Genomic DNA, 19,011 nt, shown 5'->3' on the forward strand with positions numbered 1-19,011 from the left:
TTCATCATTAAATGATCATTTGTTTTTATTATGCATCATAGTAGCCCATCAGGACCGTCACTTGTATCGTGATGCATATCGCAGCACGACCTGCATATCGTGATACGTATCGCATCGTGACATTAGCGTATCATTATACCCCTGCAACTGAAACGAATTGAATGATTAGCCCAGTCCAGGCCCTTCAGTGGTGAAAAGGAAGTGGTTGGATTTGGACACCCGAGGGTTAAAGCAGAATAGCTGAAGCGTCTTTGTGTTGTAAGACTCTAAATGATCTTTGGCTTGCAACCTGTGTAACAGTATATATGCAGACTAAATCCAGCATACAGAGTTAAGCCTTCCGCACTGCTGGCAACAATATGATTAAAATAGCAGGCTATATGAAACCCTCAGTGCTGTGACAGGATCTCACATCCTCTAATCTCCAGTAAATAATCTGGTACTTCCTAGTGGTTTATCCAATCCCTCCCCCACCCCCCTTCTCTGCTGGAACTTCCCGTAAACAGAGTAACTCTTAGAGCTAAGTGGGCACTTGCTGACTTGTTCTAAATCAAGCACTACATGACCACATAGAAGGATACAATGAGGACGAGGAGGAATGCAGCTCCTCTGTTAGATGAAAATAAAACAGTCCTTTGTGTAAGAAAACAAAGTAGATGTCGTGCCAACACATTGCCCTGCTCAAATTGGTAAACAACAAAGACACATTTCCTAACTTCTATCACAGAACATTTTATTTGACGGTTGTTAAAATGCATTCTTCTTTATGAAGTTTGCTTTTTTTTGTTTGGAAAAGTGTTATTATTTGTAACTGGTAGAGATCTGTAGGACACAAAGGTCTCCCTTCCTGGAATCATGTTATGAAGGCCCAATTAACAAATACAAAACTATATGAAATCACTTCTTTTAGATTACACAAGTACACAATGCATGTATCAATGCCCTGGAAGCAGCTTGTTACTGACGCTTCCATCCAGGCATCTCTGGATTGAACCGTTGGCCCAAATGTTGATTTGAGCAAATGTTTCTTCATCCCTGCTGCAATCTGACTCATGGTGTGTCTCAAGCAACAAAAATATGGCTAAACAGTTCCTTGCGGAAGTGAAACCTTCACGCAGGCATGACTGTTTGTTATTGTGTCGGCTCACGAACGGCCGTCAAGCATTTTGTCTCACGCAACCCGGGTCAAAGGGTGTCAACCCACATTCCAAGGTGGGTCACTGGGACCCGGGTTAACCCAGGTGTAGGACAGCATGAAAGGTATATTAAAGTTTTAATTAAACCTGACTCATAACAGGGAGGTGTAGTTTTTAAAGTACATATTCCATTTGCACAAAAGTGTGCTCTACAGATGTCTGACTTGTACTGTATGTACATAAAGGCTGGTTAATCCTCTATCATTCCTAAGAACATCAAAGCCACAATTACAGCAATTAAAGCATGTTTACTTTCAGAACCACAGTGCATTGCAGACTGGCAACAAACCAAATCAGAGAAACTGTATGGTCGTTTCATTATTATCTCATAACTGGTCATTTCAAACAATTTGATAATTCAATGAATCCGCACTGTTCAAACTCAGCTGAAAGGAAGATGACTTCATTTCACCGGCCCTGTCACTTAGTCTAACTCTGATTCTGCCAAAGAAAAAAAGAATGAGTTGTCTTGTTTCTCGGCCCGAACAAGCGTAGTCATCAGCAGTATTATACAGGTAGGAAAAGTCATTTACAAAATCTGTGCTGTTATTATTGAAACTACCAATACTGCAAATACACAACACACAACAAATAGAATGCTTTCATTTAATGCAATATTTTCATAACATCTGGCTCCTGAGTAGTCAATTTTAGTGAAGAAAGTAGTTTGGGATATTTGACAATCCTTATATTATGGTTATATTATGTTCTTACTTAACCACAGTATGAAAAATGTGTGCAGTTTTATATATAAAAAAAAAGCAAACTGATTTAATCCCATGTTTTAAAAAAGAAACAGAAGTGTTAAATCTGGCTTGCTCTGATTCCTCTGTAAGGTAACACTTTACATAACCTTCACGAGGTCAGTATAATAATAAACAACAGTACAGCACGAGCTGACAGAGAGCAGGTCCCATACTGTATGCCCCAGCCATCCCTGCGATGAGAGATCTCAGTGCCGTGTTCTAAATACAAGCCTGTCGGGTTTTTTTCTGTGACACGATCCATGAGTCACCATGGCGAGCTTACATAACATACATTGATGGTGCAGTACATCTCTCCAGCCCTCTTTTAAGCTGTTGTTCTGACATACCATGGTACCATGGTAACTCTAATGTCCTAATCAGAGCACAGATCCCCTCAGAGAGACGAGAGATAAGGGGTGGCTGCTGCTTTATGGCAGCTATTAGTGGACTATAATGATAACACTACACCTTATCATTTGGGGCAACAAAAAAAAAGCCCAGTGTTCAATGATCAAAAAAAGTTTATTACCAGAGACAGCGATTATCTTTCATTCTGTTCAGGCCTACCAGCCTAAAGTGGCCAGACTGATAAGATGGACAAAAATACATGTTTTTTAAACTTACATACGTTTTCCCTTATCCTGTTAGTGCTTTCTCTTTTAATACTCATTCAAACAAGTTATCAGTGTTATCCAACAAATAACCAAAGGTTTTCCTTTTTGCTTTAGTGTACAGTATACAAGTAAGAAATAAATGCTGGTAAGCAAGATAAATCTATGGCCACCCAAAAATAACCCAGAAATCAGTCAATTGCACATGCCCCTTGACGGTCCAGCACAAACCTTGTCACAGGTAGCACACTGTACACTGTAGTATGGAACAATGCTGAGAAAAATGAAACCAAGGTATATCAATGATCCCTTTCCAGAGCCACTGAAGCAGACGCTCTGCCAACCCACACACCGGCAGTGACTCATCTCTTGCTGCGGATCTTGCTGGATGCCTTCAGAGGTCTCAGTGACTCCTGATGCGCAGTGACAGCTGGCAGCAATCCAGGTCGCTTAAATTTCATTCACTTCCTCTGCCAGCCAATGGAAAGGCATTAAAACACAAAAGAACTTCATCTCTTCTTCTGTTCTATTTTTTTTTTTTTTTTTGCCCATTCCACACTGTAGTAACTAGCTTGCCTGCAGGGATCCACGAGTGCTTTTACAGCACATGCACACTCTATGGAGCCACACACAGGCTGTCACTAACTCTCAGTGCTCTGGGCTGCTGCACTTAAACTGGGATGAGGTGATTTTTCAATGTAATGGTACGCTTGGCCTGCTTGAAGCAGCTTAACCACTGGGCTGGAAGTTTTTTTGTTTTGTTTTGTTTTTAATATATTTTATATGGCTACCACACCTCATTTTTAAGGAGGAACTTGAAGAGAGGAATTTAAGTTACAATTCTCATAGACACTGATAGAACCAAATGTGGAGTTGGTTATAGAATGTGTGTGTGCTTTTTAAACAGGACAACATTTTTTTTATTAAAGCTTGTCTTTATAGGTGTCCTGGAAAGCACACGAGTAAAACATAAAAAAGAGGCTGTGGACAAACAATACCCAAGAAAAATGTTTAATTCTTAAATTCCTTCACACTTTGCAGTGGTGTTTCACATTGCAGGGTAGTGAAACTCTGCCGTGTGGTGAAGATCTGAAGCCTCATCACAGCACTGCCTGTTAGTGGGCTTGACGTGCAGAGCTGGGTATGGGTGAGTGTATGTGACACAGGGAAGCTTATGAGTAGTAATTGGAACAATCTGCTGAAACAAGATGGTTAACAAAGTCTGTCTTTGAAAAGCCCTTACCAACGTTCTCATCTGTGGAATCACCAGGGGTTTATATTTTTTATATAAACAACATAAGAAACCTATCAGAACCCTAAAAGAACCCTTGTGTTCCATGCCTTGTCTGCCCCATGCCATGTGTCACAACCCTGCAGAAGACTGAAAGCTGTATTTTTTATTTCAGTTTTACTCTGTGGGTGTAGTGCAATTGCTGTAATTACAGTATAAAGTGTGGGTGGGGATGGATCTGTTTTTGCTATACATTTTATATCTATGTTCAGCCTGGCTAAACATCTGCACCTCATTTCCTTGGGCGACAGCAGCAATAACAGAGTGCAGTCTTTTGGTACCAATGGTACACAGATACAGTACGTCATTATTTCATTCCATATGTGGCAGGAACTGATGTAACCCTATAGCTGAAAAGATGCTAACATTCAAAAAAGACTCTTCCCAAACATCCTAGCAACATCCAAAATCATGCAGTAAGAAGTGCTGGATTATTAATCGCAGTATCTGTTGCCAGAGAAAAAATATCAATGAAAAAGCCTTGCGGCACTTCAATTCAGTGTCGCTGATGTTGAAAGCAGACTAGCCCACTCGAATGCGAATGTAAAAATCTACCTCCTGTTTGTGAATGGACTAGCTCACTGTTACATTAATGCAAACGCACACCTGTTTGTCAAAGCAAGTATTCCAGTAGCATGCTGATGCAGTAGCACTCGGCTGGTTGGTTACAGAATTAGTAGATTTGTTTGTCAAATGTGTACAACATATCAACGCTTTGTCTGCACATAGGCATGACAGTGTGTCGATGCATTTGCATAATACTGTCTGAGTACCAGTGAAATGTGACACAACCCTGCAAGCTTGCACACTGCCACCCCCCAGATGCATGTTTTCTTGCTGTGTATTGTCTACAAAGAGTGCGACTGCTTATCCAGTAATGAGAGACAGAGAGCAAAAGAGAAAGATAATGACAGAGAGAAAGAGAAAGACTGGGCTTCGTTATCAAAGACATTCATTCCCTGACCATTGCAAGCTAACCACAGGCCATTCTAGATCCGCTTTGTGTCCTCACACAGTCAGAGATTAACAAAGCAAAACATTTCACAGCAGACTTTGCTCACTGAGGCTTCTGAAATCCTGTAATGCCAGCGAATCCCCTTCTGGCAGATCTACTTTTTATTTTACACAGGGGGGGATACCTGGTCATGTGGAAGCTGAGGTTTAAGCACGGACATCAGAAAGAAACTTTCTGCAATTACTGGGGATTTATGTATCCATCGGGATTTTGTTTTTGTAAAATGACCATAGAACAAACACTGACGACTGTTGTTTTTAAACAGTAAAATGATGGAAATGAGAGGAGTCAAACCACAGGTGATTGGGTGGGATACGGAACAGCACAACAGCGTGGTCCTTAAGGTCAGGAGAAAGCATGTGGAGCCCCTGTATTGCTGACTATTAAGTACAATGTATCACCAAGACCCAAAGGTGGCTGCTAATGTTTTTTCAACAAAATTAGGCAACCCCCTGGGGAATGTACTCCATGCATGGAATATCACCCATTCACATCTTAAAGGAGAGTGCATTTGGCAGAGATTGACCTTCAAAAAAGGACTGAAGAGGAACATCTGTATGTTGCTTTGTACCACTTTCATGGTACATGAAATGCATAAAAATGCATAGTACAGCACTTAAGAACATGTTATAGAAAGTGGATTTAAATTGAAACTCTCGTCTTCTGAAAAACTAAAGGCAATTTCCATTGTGGATGTTGTCTATGTAAATAAACTCATAATCTTTTTCGCAAACTAATAGAACTGCCGGTAGGGCTGTTAATGGCCTCCAGTCTTATGTGTTACCCTGGACTGATTTCATCAATATAAAAACATGACCAGCAGGGGAAGAACTTTAAAAACAGCTTGGGGCCATTAAACAAATCAGTGTTTTGAAATGGATAGCTAATGCGCTCTATTCCATTTTTCTTCTCTCTAATACAAATGATGAATGGAAATATGTCCATAATCTTACTTAACTTACTTCATAGTACCCTTCAATTCTGCTTTATATTATAATATTTGAATAAATGATTCTAATAAAGGATTTTTTAAATAGATCCAGCCGGATGGAAAAAAAAACCCTCTTGATTAAAAAAAAAAAAGTATTTGCAAAGAAATATGCAGTAGCATTCCACTTGTAATCAGTAACCAGGGACACATTTAAGAGCAGATATATTTTTTCAGGGAAATAACACAGCACAATGTTATTTAAAATAACAGCAATTACTATATTCAGCGGGCGGCACGGTGGCATGGTGGTTAGCGCTGCTGTCTCACAGCTCCAGGGTCCTAGGTTCGAGTTCGGCCTCAGGGGTCTGTCTGTGTGGAGTTTGCATGTTCTTTCCTTGTTCACGTGGGTTTCCTCTGGGTACTGCGGTTTCCTCCCACAGTCTAAAGACATGCTGGCTAGGTGGATTGGCCTCTCTAAATTGCCCCTTAGTTGCCCTGCGATGGACTGGATGTAGGATGTCCTGCCTTGCACCCTATGTCTGCTGGGTTAGGATCCGGCTCACTGCGACCCTCTGTAGTATTAACAGTTACAGATAATGGATGGATGGATGGACTATATTCAGCCACCAGATGGTGCACTATATACTGTATAGAGGAGTAGCAACCATTAAATACTGTATGTGAATCTTTGTGCACCTCATGGTTTTAAAAAGATTTTTTTTATTTGTCTTTTCTAAAAGTTACCTGTAGTATGCAGTATTCTGAAAAGAGAACAGCAAAGCCTCGTAAAGTAGCGAAAAAGCCTAGTGAAAGCATGGTAAACTGCAGTTACAGTACTGTTAGGCAAAAGGACTGAAACTGGTCTCTGAAATTGGCAGCTTTGTTCTGCTAGTCTCACCGCGGTATGATTTTTGTGAAACAGATAGGGCTTTTCTCTCAGAATAAGCCTCTATGTGTCCCCCTCTGAAGTTTGCAGACTGAACAATTTAAAAAAATAAGCATAAAGATATAAATAATAAACTACACATGCAAGATTCCAGCTCAAAGGAGCTGACACTATGTGCCCTAAAGAAGATGTTTGGTCTCTGCTTTGTTTCCAGAACAACGCTGAATCCAGTAAAAGCAGAGGCAGAACACTCTGCCAGGAATTACAAAACCAGTTCTGTTTGACAAGGGAGGACTCGGTGCCTGCTCAGCTGGCAGGTAGTACTTTCCTTTTGTTTCAATTAAAATCGTGACATGGTTACAAAGAAAAAAAATATATGATGATGGATTAGCAACATAGATTCTACACTGAGATCCCTGGGAAATTAAAAAGTTAGTGAATGAAGTTGATAATTGGTTCTGTTTCAAGTCAAATGTACATCTCCTACTTTAGTACTGTAAAACCTCTGCCCTAGGAGATGGCAGTATAATGTTGACAACTATGAGGTGCTGAGTTTAATCAAAGGTAATTACATTGTTCCTACTGCAGTTATTGTTAAACCAGAAGCTCATCAGAAATGTAATCTCACTTTGTGTTGCTCTTCTAACTTTTTCGCAATATGTGATGTAAAGATCACGGGCCTTAAAGAAAGTGCCATCTTTCCTACGAGACTCACCTATGGTCATTATCACACTGCAGAGATGGGAAAATGTATGGTGTTATATATAATGAGGAAGGCGATTTGAATCACTCAGACTCTATGGAACCTTTAGCAGGACACATTTGACTTTAGCATTTACTTTATATTTGTTGCTTAAGATATTTGTTGTAATAGATGTTTTATATGGCTCTTACACATACACTATGAGTCAGAAAGGTGATACAGTAGTTTCATATCACACCTGAGTGCCACATACTGTATTAGTGAGTGTGTGTGAGTGTGTGTGTGTGTGTGTGTGTGTGTGTGTGGTTTGGCAACACTTTACCTACATTATCAAAATGTGAAAGAGCTGGTTTTTTTTTTATATATATATAAAGAATCGATGACTAGTATTTCCTACTTTTAATTCCTTCCACATCACAGGGCTACTCCAAAACCACTGACGAATACTGACACCTACTGGAGATACTGGAGTGTTGCAGCAGAGACTCCCACCACAGCACCTTCCTGTTCCTGACTTCATTTTCACTCATTATACAAAATGCAGCCATTTCTGTAACTGTTTCTATAAAATACATAGTAATGGCGTTTATAAATGGCTATCCAAAAAATATCATGTAAAAGAAACTAATACATAAATGATGCCTAAAATAAATAACCTATTCTCCAGGGCAGCATCTCAAGTGTTACTAAAGGTCACCCCACTCCATTACTGAAGATGCCCTATCCACTAAAGAAGCAGTGCGGAAGACTCTCCAGATGAGATAGCACACTGTCATGTTTACCCCAGGGTTACTTCACACCCCCTGAAGAATCGGCAGTGCGCGCCTTCTAAGGTAATACAGTTGCATAGGACAAGATCTGGTTTACTTAGATGTCATGGAAATAATGTTTCAGGCCTCGCAACTAAGGCATTCTTTGTATCAATATCAGATTCAACTGACAGAAATCATATCATACCTAATGCTTACTTCTAAAGAAATGTGATGCTCCTATCCTAGAAGACTGGCTCTACCTCCGCTACGCTCCCCTGCCTCCAGAGCCCGCTCCTTCTCCACCCTTGCTCCGCAGTGGTGGAATGACCTTCCTACAGATGTCAGGACTGCCCAGTCCCTGACCACATTCCGGCGCCTCCTTAAGACTCACCTCTTCAAACAGCACCTGTAGAACTCCTCTGTTTGTATCCTGGGACACTATCACCCTTCATTTAAATGTGCTTTATTTTGCTCTTATCTGCCCCCTATTTTTACTGCATTTAATCCTGTACTTCAGAATACTGTAATCTGCCAAGTGTTTAACCTGTAGTATTTTGTATTTAATCATATCCTGATGTAACTATCACTATTATCTGCTGTATTATTGAATTGTGGTTTGTCACACTTGAACAAAAGTTATTGTATTTCTTGCTCTTATTGTATTACTTGTATTGTAACACTTGAAATGTATTTGCTTACAATTGTAAGTCGCCCTGGATAAGGGCGTCTGCTAAGAAATAAATAATAATAATAATAATAATATCCCCCAACAATATAACTAACACATTACAGGTGACAATACATTGTAGTTTTTATTATAGCATTTCATAACAAATGTAAATGTGCATTTTTCATTAGCTGAGGAAATCATATGTCCTAACCATAAAAAAACAACAATTATACAGCTATACAGGTAAGTCCTTTTAAAAAAATGAAATCGAGCAGTATACCATAGTAAAAGCTTAGTGAAATAAAGTAATGCATGGTAAAGCACAAGCCATCCTGTTAAATCTCAATTACACAATTGTCAAAATTAAAGCATTGTCAAAACCTGGTTAAACCACAGCAAAATGCATAGCTAAGCACAGTGAAAGCATGGAAAATGGCAAAATGAACAACCAAAATGTGCAGAGTGAGAATCCTCAGCACGCTCGCTGACCCAGATCACTGATAAAAGCTGCTTAGTAGTGATCTGAGCTTCTAAGGAAGAGAGTCTCAGTTACTGTACTTAATGCATCTAATGTCATTTAAATCCACTCATGACAGCATGTGCAGTGACTTCAAGCCATGACATCACTGTTGAGTATAACTGAATCCATGGAGGTTGCTGAAAACGTGACATCATGGTTATTCGACTCAACAGAGACACAGCTCTTATATACACTCTACTGGTGTTACTGCGGCTCCCCATTGAATCTGCCTCCCAGTAGCACAGGATAACAGACTAGTGTGAAGTGTGCTTACTTTCATTAAGCATGATCTGATTATATTAGAAACAATACATCTTAAAGTAATTATAGCTAACAAAATAGTTTCTCCACCATGTACATCCGTTCATTGTCTCAAATGTGCAGTTTTGAAAGAAACACAAGTTATAGCAAATATGTATTTTAATTTTAAAGCATAACAGTTTGCAAGCCATGCTTTTAGACTGTCTTGTACTTCCTGGGTCATTTTACCTCGAGAAATTGTCCCCACCCCTTTACTGGCTTCTTTCCTGTCAACGACCAATCAGTTACTTCCCCTATTGACTGACATGCTTTCACCCAGAAGACACCGCTGAGGTGAAATGACGCCAGGAAGTAAAAGTGTGAACAGATAACACAAGAATAAGCAATAGAAAGTGAGAGCGTCCATTAACCAAAAGTAGTGCCAGATATCATGTTTGAAAATTAAAAAAAAACATGTGTGCTTTAACAAGTGTTTCTTAAAACTACTCAATTAAGATTTATGTAGCTAATGAAAGTGTAAAATGGCTTCGATTTGTTGAAATATTTTTGTTAGCTCCAATTACTTTAATAGAAGTTTAATAGAAGGGTAAACAAAACTCTTAATTACAGATCACTGTTAAAAATATATCTGTTTTATGAAACAAAAAAAAACTTTTGCAGATAGTTACTGTTTCTTGCAGCCACGGATAAGAATATAAATATGAGATTCTTATTGATAAAGACTGGGCTTAGTAGCTCTTGTTTTCAGCGCACTGCCTGTGTGTGGTACACTGTGTTAGAACACAGGCAGCTTCTTGTTTTAGCTGTACATCAGTGGGAAGGGTTGATTGCACAAATTAAAGTCTGGCATGCTATTAGCACTAACAGTAGTCTCCTGGATGTGCACTAGCCTGTAATTCTGAGCCCAGCATGATGTCTGCCTGTGGATCTGCAATTCCTCCTATGGTAGAAAGTGTCTGTTTACCTATCCTGATCATACAGGCTACATAGCACAGGAACCTGCACAGATGCACGCTGTGCCATGCCCAGGCCTTTTCCATTAGTCAATCTGCCTTCCCCTGCACCAAACCATCATTGTCTAATTTATGGTTCAGGAGAAGCACATTTCCCTGAGATCAGGGCATGGATGTTTCAATGTGCTACTGCAGTTGCAATGGGCTATCTTATCTGGTACATTGAAAGCAAACGGTCCAAGCGCCCTCAAGTGGTGTATTGAGATATTTATTTTGCACTTGTGCAGATTTAACAGGAATAAAAACGTATGTATTTTGCAGCCTACAGTGACAAAGATCACACAAGTACTGATGTTAATTTCTGGCCGCAGTAATTATGTTGTTGTTTTCATAACAAGTAAAATTCTGAAGCTAAATGCAACCAGTTTAAATGTTTTGAGTATTGTAATAATTTAGATAGGCGATAATGAGCCTTAGTCGCAAAACTTTGGACTGTTTTTGAGAAACATTTTGGTAAGGACTTTTTGAAGCCCATTTGTATTAATGAAATAAACTTTGCAGTCCAGCAATTATTTCATAACTGTTTTAAACAGGGTTTGGTGTTTATTTTAATTATATGAATTATATGATATACTGCCATTTTGCTCTGTATCATGCAATTACGTATATCATACGATTGAGTTTATATTGCACATTTAAAAAGTGCTGTGAAATCACGAAACATAATGTTGATTAGAAATTAACAAAATACAATCTTTTGCAGTGGAACCTTTCTCCTATTGAAGAGAACGATGTATTGTTGAGTGGGGAGGGTTTTAGATGTCGTTCCTTGTCTGTACATTCCCATGATTCCTTGTAGCCGCCCTTTCTCTTCCGGTTGAGGCTCTGCTTAGGTGGAAGGTACAGAATGTGTCTCTTATTTAACTCTCTATCTGTAGCAATCCTCTGATTTAACCAACACAAACGAAAGTCTGAAAGCAGAGCAATCATAATTAAAGCCCACCAGAACTACTCGGTTGTAAATTGAACTTTAAAAATACACCTAGTGTTGTTTATTTCTCTTGTGTTTTTCAATAGGCAGTGATAACTTCGCTGTAGGCTAGCATTCATAATTGAATACCCCGTTTGAGCGTGTTTGGACTTGGGTTACGCTAGAAAAACAATGTATCTATCTATATCTTATTTTTCAGTTTCCGTATTCTGACTTTTTTTGGTTTTAGTGCTTGTACTTCCGTAGTATACGCCGGTGTGGTTACGGGCTGTACGAATGATTGCACATCTAATATGTAGCTGAAATAAAGCGCCGTGCATTCTGCGAACAAGATATTTAAAATGTAGTACTGTACTGGTATTTAAGACGTGCACGTAGCAGTACCGAATGGAAACTCCTAATTGGTGGTTTTGATTCTTGCTGTACTAACCTGACGTTTCTCTCTTCAGCAAAAACTAGAACATGGCCAAGTCCAAGAATCACACCAGCCACAACCAGGGTAAGTATACATTTCCAAAACATACCTGCATTATATATTGATACGAACTAACTGACTTTGTTTCAAAATTGCTTTTGGTGCCACACGATTTATTGTCACGTTTCGTCTTTTCCCCAGCCCGCAAAGCTCACAGGAATGGCATCAAGAAGCCAACGTCCCAAAGATACGAGTCCTTGAAGGGAGTAAGTAGAGTATATTACTAACGCTCGCTTTTTAAAGACGTTTACAAAACAACACACACTCGCCTTTGCATGATGTAAACTTTAGAGCACTGTGTGTCAATTATATATGTTTATTTATTATCATTGTTCACTGTTAAGTATAAAAAAACATTTTGTACTTCAAAGGGATTATATTCCCAGTTTATGCACATAGGGTATTATTATTTGTTTATTTAGCAGACGCCTTTATCCAAGGCGACTTACAGAGACTAGGGTGTGTGAGCTATGCATCAGCTGCAGAGTCACTTACAATTACGTCCCACCCGAAAGACGGAGCGCAAGGAGGTTAAGTGACTTGCTCAGGGTCCTATAGGGTAGTATGAAGTCTGATATATTTAAGGACAAAGTGAAAAACTGAGCTCGAAATTAACATTTTGCTTGCAGATTGTGCTAGGATTGCTTTCCTACCTCATGCCTTATGCACAGGCTATTACCTTATTCTGTTTCTATATTAAAATACAAAGTTGATTTTGGTGTTTGGTTATTGCAGTTGGGGAAAGTAAACTAGCTTTATACTTGAATGTTTTTTTGTGGTCTTCCTGGTCCTACCTTCTAACTTTTGGACATGCATGTCTTGTAATGGCTCTCGTTTACAATCATTTATAATAAGGCTGTTGCTTCGCTACATAATCATATCATAATCACACTTTTAGATACAGTAAGGAATTACACATTTAAACACAAATTCCAGTAGGTTGCAAACACTGTTAATGCCGTGTCTTCCTTTTCAGGTGGATCCCAAATTCATGAAGAACATGCGTTTCGCTAAGAAGCACAACAAGAAAGGAATGAAGAAAGTTAGGGCCAGAGAGAGTGCAGCGAAATAAACAGCTGGAATACATTCCTCAGATGTAACAAACCAGTATGCCGTCTTCAACCCCATGGTTTTCTTGTTGGACTGTCTAGCGTTAATACCACCTGAAGCTATTTTTCTAATAAATCCGTGGGATATTGAAATCACAGACTTCTGTTTGAATTTTTTCACCCCATCCGGAGGTGTTCTGAACAACCAATGTAGAATGTTTAGAGCGGTGAAGCAGAATCTGACACATCGCTAAGTTTATGTAGAAAGGGGGCAGTGTAGTGCAATATATAACACTTGTGTTAAAGTGTGCCCTTACTACAAGGGAATCTATTCCATGAGTGAAAGCGCTGCGTTTAGTAGTTGAAAAATGTCATTTATGAGTATTTGTTTATTGTAACAGTTTTTACAGCCACATTTGTTTAACATGTATTCCTATTGCTTGCACTACAGACCTATCAAATGCATTATTTTGTTGACCGATACATTAGTGAATCAATAGTTGGATACCTTAATACCAGGAGTTTATGTAAAGTGCTCGGTGTTAGATCATCCAAAAGAAAGTGTTCTCCCATTCCTTTTCTACAAAGAGTTGCTGCACGTTACATAGCCTAAGTCAATTGAGGTTCTACTGTCCTTACACTTTTGTTTTGTCTCTGTATTTTTTTTTAAAACTTAAAGCTCATTTTGCAAGCTGGTCTTGTTGTTTAAACAAAGAGGGTGGTGGATTATATCAGCCCGAAAGGTGCTTCAATCATCTGATTGAAGCTACTTAAAACAGACAGGGCATGTGTGTAGTTGAGGGGTCAAACCAAATAAGCTGCTCCTGTGTTGGCCATTTTAAGAAGTGTCTGCACAGTGGCTTTTCGTATGATTTAAGCGACAGAACAAACCATAATGTCTCCTATATATTTTTTTTTTTCTTGTAATCTATTTGTGAACTGGTCTCTGAAGAGAAGGCACTCCAGAAGTTGCTCATTTGTGTTGCCACTGGAATTGGCTGCTGTGATACGGAAAGCCTTACACTTCATCAGTTTGCTTAAACTGGTCTCTAGTGCCTAGTATGTGCTTGAGGAAGGGCTCAAACCCATTTTAAAACAATGGTCTGTGCATTTACTGTTGTGTAACTAAAACAAATACAAACCTAAAGTTATAGAAGATCGAAACGGTGTTAGTGTTTCACAAACAAAGTAAATCATCTTTTACAGCACGCGATTTATGTTCCATAATAAACTGTTTATAATGTAATGTTTTCTGCATAATTACATCAGTGACCCATTCCTGTTAGACATTTAAATAAACCTATTGTTTAAATCTAAAGACGGCAAAAATCTGACAAGGGACACATGGGGATGATTTATTCAGATGATCATGCATCTACAGTACTTCTCATCAAAATGGATGTAGTGAAGTTACAGAAATAGCCCAGCTAAACAATGCATTGTGTAACCTGATACCAGGGTCCTACATTACTATAAGAGGGGTTTGCTTAATCTCAGAGTCTTATCCTAGGTATAGAATTCAGTCTTACCCACCTCCCCATTCTGAGATTTCTATATGGATGACTTATTTTAATTGCAGTTGTTTATTAATGGTTTGCATTTCCAAATCATGATGTTTACATAATATCTTTGATAATACAGAATTGCATTGGAGTAAGTACAGTGCATTACATACACAGGGATACATACAATACATATTAGTACGGTTCTTATGTTGGTTGATATTACTGTCAAAAACACAAGTACAAATTAGCATGCTACTTGCAACAAATATGGTAATATCACAAAAAAGGGTTATTTCCAAAATCAAATTGACAACAAGGTTTGAACCTGTGAAATCAAAGTAAAGCAAGGATGTTATTTAACTGATTGACAGTCACGCTGTGGAAAAAAAAAAAAAAAAACTTAAACAAAAAAATGTGCAGGTTTGCAGACAACATGAACCAGAAACATGTCAAACAGTTTGAATGACAAACATGACCAAACTTCTTTACATACCCACTTCACTATAAACTTGGAACTTCCATTGATGTACAGTACAGGCTTTCAAAAACAGCTTACAAGTACTGTACATCTGAATCACTGAGCAAGCACTGAAGAAGTGTTTTAACCACTACCCATTTTATGGTTATCACAACAGCAATGATCTCCTGTTGTCTGCAACGACAACCTATTGTGTATGAATACTGCAAGGGAACACTGTAGTACTTATAGCAAGCCAAGGAAAAGAGTTTCAAAACAAAAGGGCATGTGTGTTGAAAAACAAAGTTGTCTTACGATGGCTAGCATGCAGTCATTATGTGAAGGAGCTCTCTGTAATGTTTGCTTGGTATTGTGGTGTGTTTTTGGGGCTTCCTCTGGATGGGGTGTATCCTGTTTGTGTCGTGTAATCCGGTTCTGACTTGAATTTTCTTCTCGCACGCAGCTATCGCCAGAGAACGGAATACTTTCCTGAGACAGCTAACCGAAGTAATGAGCTGATCATGATACTAACAAAAAGAAAAAAAGAAACAAAATTAAGATTTCCTTTTCATTTAGCTGCAATTAGAAATCTGTGTGATTTATAATCTCTGAATGTGAGGAAGGAAATATAAAGCGTACTATAAATACATTATCTGTTAATAGATGAGAGGGTTGTAGATCGGGCCTGTTTTGGCCATGTACATGGGAATGCTTTGTACCCTCCAATCAATTTTGGTCGCAGGGCTCAGTACCTTCAGGGTGATCAAAGCATAGGGCATCCAACTGAAGAGGAAGGCCAATAGGATAACAACGACTGTCTTGGTCACCTGCCATTCAGCTCTCTGGGTGGTCACACGGCATGAGGCAAGATTTGGAGACCTGGAACATCAGGACAAAAAAATGACCTCTAAGGTGGTTGAAGAAAATGCTCTACTTCCTGGTCTTTTTTGTCCTATTTTTGGCGTGTTACGTAATACTCTCCTGCATAGTTATTTTTTTAAATCATTTTTATTCACTGAGTTTAAATGTATTACAAATAAAAGCCTGCCATATGGTTTAGAAGGCAGGGTATAAATTGCTTCCCCACCAGTGCACTTAACCATGTTAGCTGGTTCCAGGCTTGGATTTATTCCTGTGTTGCCCTGTTACTATAAAGCTTCATGTCAGGCTTTAGGGAGAGATACATTATAAAGACAAAATTATAAATGTATAAATTATAAAGACAAAAAAAGGTGAGAATCGGAACTGTTAATATACAGGGATGGGAACTAAATGGAAATGCACGCCCCATGCAGTACACACCCTTGTGTAAATGGACTGACCATTGCATTTAAAATGCAAACAGAAGCTGCTTTTCCTTGTTGCAAGTCATTTTAAGGCACAGAAGCTAAATGACCTTTCTTTTGGCTCGTTATCAGAATTACCAGTCAAATTGGGAGGATTAGTTTAGTATGTTGTTACAGTACAACGTTCCATCATGTGTAGCCTAGAGCCTGATGTTCTGGCAGCTGAATCCCCTTGCTAATTTAATCCCAGTATTTTTTTTAAATAAATGACCCAAATAAATCTTTACTTCCCCATATAACAATAATGAATCAATGCTTACAGATATTTTTTTGTTAGCTAAAATACAAATTGGTGTATAGAATTAGTGGAATTAGTGTGGATCTGTCCTTTTCAAGTATTTCTTGGAAATGGATCAGTCGTGTACCTGGCTGTCAAATAGCAGGCAACAAATACATTTGTTCTGATACATTCAGAATAGATTGAGGCTTTGAACATATTTTTGTTGGATAACTTTTTCATCAACGTTTAATGTTGTCACTGTAGTAACTTCAGAGTTGGATCAAGTAATGCCACCAATGCACATTGTAATCGCTCTAAATCTAAACAATTGTTTGGTAGCACTTCCATATAACATCCAAATGAATTGCATCTTATCCCATCATACATATAGAAACATAAATATACAATGCTGGCAAATTCTTTGAAAGTTCCCAGCAATCCTAATACATTCACATATCATTTAAAACCTACAGTAAGCATAAAGCATATGATACCGTCACTTCCTGCACTTATTGTTTGTGATGTGGTGATATTTGACTGTCACAGAAGCCTCATTTAGCTGTGTTATTTCCTTCTGTCGATTCCATGCATCTTTTTTCACAGAGAATGGTACGTTTGAATCTTACCTGCTTGAGAGTGTAAATTAAGTTGCTGTAAGGATGAGGAGCAGCGGGGTGATGAAGCAGTTGATGAAGAACAAGGCGTAGTAGCTGCGGCTCTTCCAGTTCTGCCGGTGCCAGGCGGGGGCACAGTTCAGGTTCACGCCCTCCTGGTCATACTCACTGAGGCCGAAGAGGGGAGGAATGACCAGACCCAGGTGACGAGCAGGGCGAACACTGCATGCTTCTTCCCAGACTGAAGAGCCTTGAACGGGTGGCACACTACTAGATACCTCCCATAGCATTGATCATGATAGACCACAGGGTCACTAGCCCTGCAAAGAGACAGCTGCTCAGAAACACAAATATTATCTCACACATATAAGACTAGCGTTTAAAATAAGAAATTTGCAATGTAATTCCACGTGTGGCTTCAAGGTTTTTTTACATTGTAAATGAACAATCGCAGGTGTAAATACAGTGTAGTTATAAATGATGACAACAACTGTCAACAATTTTCATTCTGTAATTAAACGTGTGCAGTTGTATTGTAACGACACAGTCATTTTGTGTAATTACTGTGGTGTTGAAAGGAAATTGTACCCACTCCTTTGGTATTCCTTGAGCTGGAATGGGCTATTTTATACTTTCTATTGGAATTTGCTGGTGAGAGTAAATTCATATATACTTTCATAGTGTTCACTCAGACAGGGGTGATTTCTAGGTGATTTGTCAAGGTAACAGGATTGCTGAACCATTGCTATTATAGTCTTTCTTTCTATGGCACTTTCTGACAACATAAAAGAACAATCAGCAGCTGGTGGAACTTCTGGTGTCACTTTAATATATGAAGGAATCTTTCATCCATTCTCATTATCAGAGACTCGATGATACATGCCAGAAATACCAGGATTAGTCTGGAACATTGCAATACATGAGTGCAGCCCAGTAGGTTATGCTGGCTTGTTATCACCTGCTCTATTCATAGCTCACAATGTGCTAAATACAGTAAAATAAAATTGCAAATGAGTCTGGGGATGCATTGTGGCTACGTAGATTTAAACAGGTTGATCCAAATCTTTCTGAAGTGAACAGAACAGGCCAGAGCAAGGGCTCAGAAGTGAAAGATCTATGCCTGTGCTTCCATTATGCCAGTGGTTTGAAACTGGTTTCAAAGATATTTACTCCAAATTATCATCACCCCATAAACCTACCAAATCAGAAATAAACAACACAGGATGAGAATAAAGATCATACTTATTATAATTATAACCGGGGGGGGGGGGGAGTGTGGATACTAGGAAATTGGGAATACAGGTATTCAGAATGTGCACTCCGAATGTGGGGTTTACATGATGGCAGAGGATGTTGTGCTTTTCAGTTCCTCTGGTATTTACAGCACCTTTGGAATGTGTGCACAGGTGAGCATGGGCTCTGAGATCCTTTTGGGAGTACCAGTATTCCGAATACAGTTTGAAACAGATGTAATGTGAATAGATTACCAGCTATATATTTTTTATTTTGAAATTATATCTTGCTATGAAATCGGGAAACTTACTATACGAAAGAGAGAAAAAAAATAACTTTAGCCCACAACTTCTCCTATTGATTCCATTTATAATTTACTGACACAAACATTCTTAATTCCTGTTTGCATCATGTGTAGATAACATTAAAAGTGATTGAAAACACATGCACACAACACGTACAGTACAGGAAGAGAAGAATATTGAGCTATCACACAAGCAAACCCACTTCTCAAGATTCCTGGCCTGAAAGCTGCTGTGTATCACAGTCATGTTTAGTTTTATATTAAAATTGCATTTTACGGTTT

General features: G+C 38.8%; 1 protein-coding gene across 1 annotated transcript; it reads left to right on the forward strand.

The window, feature by feature from the left end:
- The first annotated feature begins 11,330 nt into the window (after positions 1 to 11,330).
- On the forward strand, positions 11,331 to 13,203 carry LOC117413916 (large ribosomal subunit protein eL29-like). Its single transcript, XM_034023370.3, has 4 exons — positions 11,331 to 11,435; positions 11,976 to 12,025; positions 12,143 to 12,207; positions 12,978 to 13,203. The coding sequence occupies exons 2-4, from the start codon at positions 11,989 to 11,991 to the stop codon at positions 13,071 to 13,073; spliced, it is 198 nt and encodes a 65-aa protein (XP_033879261.1). The 5' UTR covers positions 11,331 to 11,435; positions 11,976 to 11,988; the 3' UTR covers positions 13,074 to 13,203.
- Positions 13,204 to 19,011: the final 5,808 nt, after the last annotated feature.

Source organism: Acipenser ruthenus, chromosome 16 (genome assembly GCF_902713425.1).
Source record: "Acipenser ruthenus chromosome 16, fAciRut3.2 maternal haplotype, whole genome shotgun sequence".
Lineage (NCBI taxonomy): Eukaryota > Metazoa > Chordata > Actinopteri > Acipenseriformes > Acipenseridae > Acipenser > Acipenser ruthenus.

Coding starts and splice junctions, on each gene's coding strand:
- LOC117413916 (XM_034023370.3), top strand. CDS start 11,989: ATGGCCAAGTCCAAGAATCACACCAGCCACAACCAGG. Junction 12,026..12,142: donor TCACACCAGCCACAACCAGG/GTAAGTATACAT, acceptor TCTTTTCCCCAG/CCCGCAAAGCTCACAGGAAT. Junction 12,208..12,977: donor GATACGAGTCCTTGAAGGGA/GTAAGTAGAGTA, acceptor CTTCCTTTTCAG/GTGGATCCCAAATTCATGAA.